At 36.9% G+C, this 8,915-nt stretch overlaps 3 protein-coding genes across 4 annotated transcripts in view; 1 reads left to right on the top strand and 2 right to left on the bottom strand.

Annotated features, from left to right (window-relative positions):
* Positions 1-3,374, top strand: part of LOC111446241 — a 7,605-nt gene extending 4,231 nt beyond the window's left edge. For both annotated transcript variants that reach the window (XM_023084973.1, XM_023084979.1), the window contains exons 11-19: positions 283-466; positions 1,040-1,097; positions 1,179-1,235; positions 1,317-1,565; positions 1,814-1,875; positions 2,149-2,205; positions 2,295-2,388; positions 2,624-2,764; positions 2,863-3,374. In XM_023084973.1, the coding sequence (XP_022940741.1) occupies positions 283-466; positions 1,040-1,097; positions 1,179-1,235; positions 1,317-1,565; positions 1,814-1,875; positions 2,149-2,205; positions 2,295-2,388; positions 2,624-2,764; positions 2,863-2,946 (986 nt within the window). In that variant the 3' untranslated portion in view covers positions 2,947-3,374. The remainder of the gene's footprint in view (positions 1-282; positions 467-1,039; positions 1,098-1,178; positions 1,236-1,316; positions 1,566-1,813; positions 1,876-2,148; positions 2,206-2,294; positions 2,389-2,623; positions 2,765-2,862) is intronic.
* An 813-nt stretch (positions 3,375-4,187) lies between these two features.
* LOC111447535 lies at positions 4,188-6,563 on the bottom strand. Its single transcript, XM_023086762.1, has 3 exons — positions 5,910-6,563; positions 5,365-5,787; positions 4,188-4,828 (listed from the first exon to the last, which is right to left on the bottom strand). Exons 2-3 carry the CDS (start codon positions 5,749-5,751, stop codon positions 4,400-4,402), a joined length of 816 nt encoding a protein of 271 aa, XP_022942530.1. The 5' UTR covers positions 5,752-5,787; positions 5,910-6,563; the 3' UTR covers positions 4,188-4,399.
* Positions 6,564-7,917: 1,354 nt separating this feature from the next.
* LOC111459261 (probable histone H2B.3) lies at positions 7,918-8,652 on the bottom strand. Its single transcript, XM_023102468.1, has one exon. It carries the CDS (start codon positions 8,574-8,576, stop codon positions 8,157-8,159), a length of 420 nt encoding a protein of 139 aa, XP_022958236.1. The 5' UTR covers positions 8,577-8,652; the 3' UTR covers positions 7,918-8,156.
* Between the last annotated feature and the right edge of the window lie 263 nt (positions 8,653-8,915).

Raw genomic sequence — 8,915 nt, 5'->3', positions numbered from 1 at the left:
GGGGGGGGGGGGGGGGGGGGGGCTGGGTGGATATCATGTCTTAAATGAAGATCTCCTCAGGTTGATTATTTGTAGTTTTGTGCTTATTCAAAACTGTAATATGCCTGCAGTATGGATTTCAGTTTGTGTCCATGATTGGCTTAGCATTATCATTTTCCCCACTCTCCGGCCAGTGGCTGAGTTTAGTTTGACTTTCTCACATTACTAATTTCGTTGAAATATGTCTTGCTTATTTTTATAATTGGATATTAGTTCTGCACTCCTGAAGCTTGTTCTTTCCAGGGTGCCTGCATCTACAGAATGTTCCAGAAGGTGTTTGGTGTTGCCCAAACTGTAGAGATAAAGTGGGTTCCAGTTTGAAGGCAGCTTCTGGAGGCCCTTCGAGTTTTCCAAAACCAATTGTATTTAGGTTGACACGAGTTGTTAAAGCACCTGAGTATGAGATTGGTGGTTGTGTTGTTTGCAGGTAGTTACTTATTTTTCTCCCATTCTCTTTAAAACGGCTTCTCTTTTAGGAAGTTATTGGTTCTGAGTTAGTTTAGGAGAATGTTACTGACACCTTTAATCGTGGTGTCTAGGGTAATAAATTTTATTAATTTTTAAAGAACTTGTTTTAGGAAGGGACTATATGTAAATATATATATTTTAACTTTGATAAAAAGTTGACTGTTGACCTCCCATTCATCCTTTTAGCCCTTTTTCATTTATTTGTTTTTCTATAGCTGAGAAGATACAAATTTTCGTACTTTTGTTGTTTTTAAGACAATATTTACCATTTGCACTTCTTGTAGATTTAGTAAGTTGGTTAGAGTTTAGTAACTTTCTAGGTGTGTTGTTTCCTTTGTTAGTTAGCAGATGGGTGACGGTGGGATATCAGCAAACTGAAAGGCTAACATATGTGATTGATTGTTTTAGGATAAACCCAAGGCTTTTCTTTTTACTCGTTACATTATTTTAAAAAGGAAATTTCATATCTCATTATCTTTTACGTACATGATTTATATTATCCTTAACTCTGCTACTACTTCTAATCTTGTAGGCGACATGATTTCAGCGCTGCTAAATTTGATGATCGAACTGTACTGTTATGTGATCAAGTATGAACACTGTCAATTTTATTTGAATGTTTCCTACGTTACTTTTACTTTTACGTCGTCTAATTTTCTCTTCTTATTCAGTGTGAAAGAGAATTCCATGTGGGCTGTCTGCGGGATAGTGGATTATGTGATCTGCAGGTATGCTAACAATTAAATTAGTAGCCTTTTAATTTTAAATAATGTTATGATGCTACTTAGTGGATCCTAATCTTCCTGTAGGAACTCCCCAAGGATAAGTGGTTCTGCTGTGATGAGTGCAGTAATATCCATGTGGTCCTTCAGAATACAGTTTTGAACGGGGCACAAATTATTCCAGATTCATTATCAGATTTAATAATCAGAAAGCACGTTGGAAAAGGATTATTTGTTGATGAAGCTCTTAATGATGTTCGGTGGCAAATTTTAAGTGGAAAAAGTCGCTACCCAGAAGATCTTCCATTTCTTTCAAGGGCAACTTCTATTTTTCGAGTATGTTTCTCCGTATTTATTTCATACTCCAGCAGTTTTTAATCTCCTATTCAAATTTCATATCCAGTCTTTACAAATTCGAAAATTTTAAATCCGTTCCTTTCCGCAATCCAAATATACATAAATTCCACACTAATACGGGTTTCACAAATCCCCTTCAATATTGTTTGGATTTTTGAGTTAACTCTTTCGGGTTGATTGAAGTATTAAATCTAGTTTTCTAATCACATCTAATATTTCCTTCACAGGAATGTTTTGATCCTATTGTTGCAAAATCAGGTCGTGATCTGATACCCGTTATGGTTTATGGGTAAGATAAATGTTATATCTGGCTATTCTCTCCTTTGGGCAAGTTATATATCCTTTGTAGGCTTGTTTTTCAATTGATAAATTTTGGTGGAACTGTTCAAGGCAACATGGTCATGTTCCCCATGCCACAGTAACATTATTTGGTTTGTTAAAATGATGAGGAAAGACTCCAGGGTCATGAATTCATACCCTATATTGCTCATTAACTGGTTTATCTCTTGTTTGTTTATTTATTTATATGATTAGATGTTTGATACATTGTGACTCACCGCAGGAGAAATATATCTGGACAAGAGTTTGGAGGAATGTATTGTGTTGTTTTAATTGTGAGGTACGACAATATGTCTACGGTGTTCTATTTATTATTATTTTTTCATATGCTGTTTATCTCACATTCCGTGGTCGTCTTGTGCTTCGCAGGTCTATAGTTGTATCGGCTGGTCTTCTTAGGATCTTTGGTCGTGAAGTTGCTGAGCTTCCTATTGTTGCCACAAGTAGAGAACATCAGGGCAAGGTAGGTGCTCGAGGTTTTTTTCTTCTTCTTTTCAACATGTTGAGATGAATGGTTATTTTAAATTCTCACTATTTGGTTAAGAATACAAATAATATATATATTGACTAGTTAAGTTATGCTTAAGTTGGTGGATTGGATAAGTTTCTTATTGTGAATGCACCTGTTGTTTTGAATTGTGGATTTCATCTCCACTTTCTTTGTTTGACTATTTTTTTTTTTCCTTTTTTGGTGGCAGGGTTACTTCCAAGTATTGTTTTCCTGTATAGAGCGGCTACTTTCTTCCTTAAATGTGCAAAACCTTGTACTCCCTGCAGCCGAGGATGCTGAATCAATCTGGACCAATAAATTGGGTTTCAGAAAAATGAGTGAAGAACAAGTAATATCCCCAGAAACTCAAATCACTTCAACCCTAATAAACAGCAAATGAGCTTTCTGTTGAAGCGTTTCTAATTTTGTTTGTCTATGATTGGGCAGTTGGCGAAGTATATGAGGGAGGTCCAGCTGACGATCTTCAATGGGACATCGATGCTAGAGAAGGTGGTGCAGCGGTCAACATGATGATGAATGACGTAATGATCATCGGTGTGCAAGTCGAGTCGTATTGAAATAACCCAAGTAGGAAGGAAAATTGGAATTATATTTTATTTCATTCTTTGTCTCCTTTTAAATCCTACATAGCGATCAGTAGTTACGCTGTATAATTGGTGCTGAGTTTTGGTTTGAACAATCTCTTGGGAAGGCTGTTCTGTTTGTACAAACTAGAAATTAGATAGTTCAACTAATATGGTGAGGGAAGCGAATGAAGAAAGGGGGAAAAAAGAAAAAAAGAGAAAATAATAAAATTGCATGCTGACCTTTTATCATGCATGCTGGAGATCTCACCTTATTTTTGTAGCTGCCTTACCCAACTTTTGATAATGTTTCATGTAGTTCTTCCAAAGTGTAAAAAATAATAATACAAAGCCTGAAATTGCCTGTTGCCTGTTCTGATAATATTTCAGATTTTTCATTCTTGCATTCTAATTGTGGATTATTCTAGTATTATATATATATATATATATTTATTAAGTATTATTGCGAGATTTTTATCAGTTAGAGAATGAAATAAGACATTTCTTGATGAAAATCTTTGCTAGCAATTAATAGGACACTCTCATTTGGACGTAGTCTTGATTTATTTATATATTTCTTTAATCAGGTGTCATAAAATTTGTCTATAAAATTTTAAATTATTTAAAATTCATGAATCTACGAACTAAAAAAAGTTAATTTTATATCTAATAGGTGAATTAATTTTTTAAAATTTGAATGGGTTAGAAATTTATTATAAAAAAAGACGGTATATATTTAACTTGATGAAATTTGTAATTTTTATTAACGAAATTGATCAGTAATAATGTTAATATTTATTTTACTAGTTTGTTATAATTTTTATTTTATTTTATTCTTTTTTTTTGTGAGTATTATAAATTTGTTATAGGTTAAAGTAACTTAAAACTTTAAATTTAAAATTAATTTTAGAAGAAATAAAAAGGAAATATGTTTAAAAATAATAATATATTTCTGGTTTCCATCTCAATTCACTGAGACCACCATATTTGTCGGCTTCCATCCTTCATGGGCCTAAAAAAGCCCAAGATTTAGCCCAAAGAACGTTTGGTTCTGGGCCAGGATTAAAACCGATTTTGGGCCAAGCCCATCACAGTAAAGAAAATCCACCGACTCACCCGACTCACCCGACTCCTACATTTCTTACATTCTATATGCTGTCGAGTGACTTGGGGGATTACAAATATTTGTTAGAAAAACGACCACTAACATTTACATAGGCAGTAACATATCATATGAACGAAGTTTCAACGATATCACAACCAGTCTATTAATCCTCATAAGAACGCACACCAAACGAGTTAAGGTCAAACAATTCACAAAAGAACCCAAAACAACATTATTATTATTATTTATTTACAGAAACTGTTGAGAGAGAGTGAAAACTTGGGACGAGTAACGCTCACAAGGCTTCAGCAACATAGTGGTGCAGCTTGGTGACCGATGTTTTCAGGAAGATGCTTCCACAGTGAGAGTCTGAGCTCCCATCATCGAACCCATCGAAATCGTTGAGAGTACCGTTGAGAGTACTAACCAAACTTACGTGAGAGTCGAATGATCTTTGATACCGATCAGAACTACTAACAGCTTTACGAGCCTGCCTTTTGTCCCTTCCACGCGAAGAAGAGTTGCTGCTACTGCCCTTCTGCCCTTTCTTTCCATTCTTCCTGTTCTTAGATTTCGGCTGTTTCTTGTTGTTTTTGACACAATGGGACAAAGATGTCTGTGGCGGATCGTACACATCAGGAGCCCATTTCACAGACAGCTTCGGAGACAGGCCAAGGTGTTGTGCTCGGCTACCTTTCATTGCAGAGACCAGCTTCACAGACGACTGAACATTGGAATTTATGTCAGTAAACAGAAAGATAAAGAGACGTAAAAGGAAAATAAACCCACAAGCAATCTCTAAAAATTATGTGCTTGTTTTCTCAATAGCAAGCTTTAAATCCTACATAGCAATTAGTTTTGCTCTAAAAACTATGTGCAGAAAATTTAAATCTGTCAAGAACAAACTCAAATCTACACATACTTCAGTCAGGCAGAAGCACAATGGCACAATCAATCATTTCTAGGGTATGATGAGATGGTCTGGAAATAAAGTAGAAAAACATGGTCATTCACAATCGATGGCACGAAACCTGCTCTCAAGGTGCAAGAATAACAGCTCTAAGGAAAGACAGGAAAGCTTGTCCTTGAAGGTTCCATTCCCCACTCCAAATTGCCTTTTGACACGAACTAAAGTAATGATGATTATGATATTTGATGGTTTGTAATGACCAAAAGGGAATAATCGATAAAGCAACAATAATGTCAAAGCTACCTAACCGCAATCCTTTCCATCTTAGTCTTGACGACAAGAAGACTTACTGGTAAAGATATGGATCGTGCAAAGGCTTGATGCATAGACTCATTAGAGGACGCATCACCCACTGCTGTTTGTGGTTTCTTATCATTGTCTGCAGAATCATTTGGAGAGGATGTTGCAGGAGGAACAGGAAAGGACTTGGATTTGCCTAACCACTTCTTAGATGAGTTGTTCTCGGGAGGTTCGAGCTCTTTTTGTTTGTTGTTTCTATCATTTGAATTATCATCGCACTCTAAACTTTTAGTATCTTCAGTGCTCAGAGATTTCTTAAAAGTTCCGTCACGATCATTAAACAATGCAGCATCAATTTCTCTCAAAGATGATTGCAGATCATCCAAATCGTTTACGTCTAGGAGAGCCAACTTCTGATGAATGGAAGAAATGTCCATTCAGGCTTATGTAGTGCACAACAAATCTGCTAGAACCTGCATATATATTATCCAGGATATCATAAAAGAATCCCGAAAGAAACTCGATCCAGGTGCTTAGAAAGAAGCACGGAGCAAGTCCAAAATCTCAGGAACAAAAAAAGATTATAGCACAATACCTTGCACAAGAATCAGGATTGCGAAAACCCTCCTCACGAGGAGCCAAATTCCCAGGAACTCGATTTCAGAGGCTTCCGCCTAAAGATCTCAAGATCAAAAAAGAAACTCGGACCTTACGAGTGTAATTTCTCTAGGAATTCCAAAAACGTCGAACGGACAAAAGAAGGAGAAAATAGAAGACTGAAAATACGAATAGATAACGAAATGCGCTGAAAGAACACCGTGTTAACTAAGATTACCACGCCGATCACCCTTTTCAAGCCGCTTCAGACGATGCGACGAGGAACCGCCATGGAAAGAAGTCAAAGAAGGAAGCAGAGAGCCAAGGAGGAGATCAATAGGCACCGAAGGCATATTGAAATGCTCTTCGAAACCTAATTAGCGTAGGGTCTAACAAAACCTCAGATTTGCAAGCCAAGAAGGGAAGAAAACGGAGCAAAGGAGGGAAAAAAAATCGTAACGTGCAAATACAAAACAAAGATTAGAACACGAGAACCTGAAATCGTTCAAGTTAAAAGGATGAGCCGGAATTCATCCGATCCCTAAAAGATCGGCCGCGTTGCAGGGGCAGCGGAGGCGGATCGGATAATTTTGGGAGGATCAAGCGGAAATGGTGGCGGAATTGGGAACGAACTAGACCCTTCGGTCAATGGAAATGAATCGGTCGGTTAAATATAGCTGGGAGGTCGAATCACAACTTTACACGTCTCTGCATTTGACAATTTCTGATTTAAGTCATTTTTATATATTTCTAAATATTTCCTTATTGGGCTGGGCCTTCTCATTTCAAAGCCCATTTCCAATTATATGAGAATTTTACAATTTTATTATTGGGTAATTTAAAATTTTCCATTTTTTTTAAATATTAGGATTTAGTTATTATTATTATTATTATTATATATATATATATATATAATTTAAATTCGTACAAAATTACTATATATATATTTTAGCTATATCATTTATCAAATTTTAAATACACGCGAGTTAAAAACCCGAGTCCTATTGTTCTTTTCCACATCTGCTGTTGTTCTTTTTCACCTTTGCTGCTTCCTCCGACTCTATGGGAGGTTCTCCTTCGACCAATACAACTTATGCACAAATTGAACTTCTTTACCCACCATTGCAACTTCACCCGACTTTATGGTTTTTTTCACCCAACTTTACGATTTCCATCGACCTTAGACAAGATTCTCTTTTAACCGAACACAAAATATGTGAAAACTAAACTAAACTTCATTGTCTAGCATTGCGGGTTTCGTCCGATCCTCTTTTAACCGAACACAAGTTATGTGAAAACTAAACTAAACTTCATTGTCTAGCATTGCGGGTTTCGTCCGATCCTCTTTTAACCGAACACAAGTTATGTGAAAACTAAACTAAACTTCATTGTCTAGCATTGCGGGTTTCGTCCAATCTTAACCGTGGTCTACGTAACGGCTTTCATCGAGCTTAGATAAGATTCTCCTTCAACAAATTGAACTTCGTTGGCTGGCATTGCAGACTTCATCCAATCTTAGTTGTGGTCCATGAAATGACTTTTCATCAACCTTAGACGAGATGCTCCTTCAACCGAACACAATTGATGCGAAAACTAAATTTCAATGCCCCGGCGTTGCTGACTTTGCCCAATCCTCGTAGACCAACGAACACGGTTTATGCAAAAATTAAATCTTGTTCATTACGATTTTGTTCATCTGGAGGTTGGTTTCAAATTTTAAGACACAAAATATATTTGTTCCTGATCAGAATGTTGAGCACGCGGATGATTATACCAATGAACAAATCAATCTATAGATAATTGCGACCTCGAATCTCACAAGAATCAATTGCTTTCTTTCTTTCTTCCAGCCCGAGATTACGACAAGCAACCACAATCAATGACGGTGATCATCATGAACATTTGGTTATGCCGTAGATAAATTAATTCGTCGATTTCAGGAAAATGAATTCAAATGTGCTCGAAGAGCGTATCCATACATTGAACCATTGGATCAGCGATCAACATTTAAAAAGGAGTTTGATATTTGAAGTAAAACGGAAAATCAGACCTACAGAAACCCTAACGATTATCATAACTCATCAGCATTTGCAATCAAAGAACAGTAATCTACCGAAGAAAAAAGTTGTTATTCATTAGAACTATTACTTCGATATACCTATGAGCAGCGAGATCCAAATCTACACAACAAATTACCGTAACTGGAACACGTAACCCTAATCCCAAAATTCACCGATTTCGAAACCTAAGAGCTCGTAAATTTGGTGACCGCCTTAGTTCCTTCAGATACAGCGTGCTTTGCTAACTCACCAGGCAACACCAATCGAACGGCGGTCTGGATCTCCCGAGAGGTGATCGTAGGTTTCTTGTTGTATCTCGCCAATTTCGAGGACTCTTGCGCAAGTTTCTCGAAGATGTCGTTGATGAAACTGTTCATAATCCCCATGGCCTTGCTGGAAATTCCAATGTCAGGATGAACCTGCTTCAACACCTTGAAGATGTAGATCTTGTAAGTCTCGGTGCTCTTTTTGATTTTCTTCTTCTTCTTATCGCCGCTGTCCTTGGCGATCTTCTTCTCGGCCTTTGGCTTCTTCTCCGCCGAGGTTGGGGTTTTCTCCGCCGGTTTCTTCTCTGCTGGCTTTTTCTCGGCTTTTGTTGGCGCCATTGTTGGAGAGAAGAAAATTTGCAGAAACTCAAAAGCGTAGAAACAGGGGAGGGATTGAACGATTTCATGAATCAGGGTGGAGGAGTCATTATATAGAAGCTTGAGGCGGTTTGTTATTGGACGATATGACGTTCACGCGGATCGTGTGCGTGGCGTCGTACATTGCCGTTGGATTTTTAAATAAATGATTTGTGGTTGAGATTATGTACTCGTAGTCTCTTTTGCCTCGGAAATTGTTCCGTTTTTTATTTTAATTTAAATTGTGTTTTAATCTCTATAATTTATATTAAGGGTAAATAATTAAAAATAATCTTCGCACTCGCGCATTTCAAAAAGTAT

Source organism: Cucurbita moschata, unplaced genomic scaffold (genome assembly GCF_002738365.1).
Source record: "Cucurbita moschata cultivar Rifu unplaced genomic scaffold, Cmos_1.0 Cmo_Scf00001, whole genome shotgun sequence".
Taxonomy (NCBI): Eukaryota; Viridiplantae; Streptophyta; class Magnoliopsida; order Cucurbitales; family Cucurbitaceae; genus Cucurbita; species Cucurbita moschata.
This window is presented reverse-complemented; position numbering and strand designations above follow the sequence as displayed.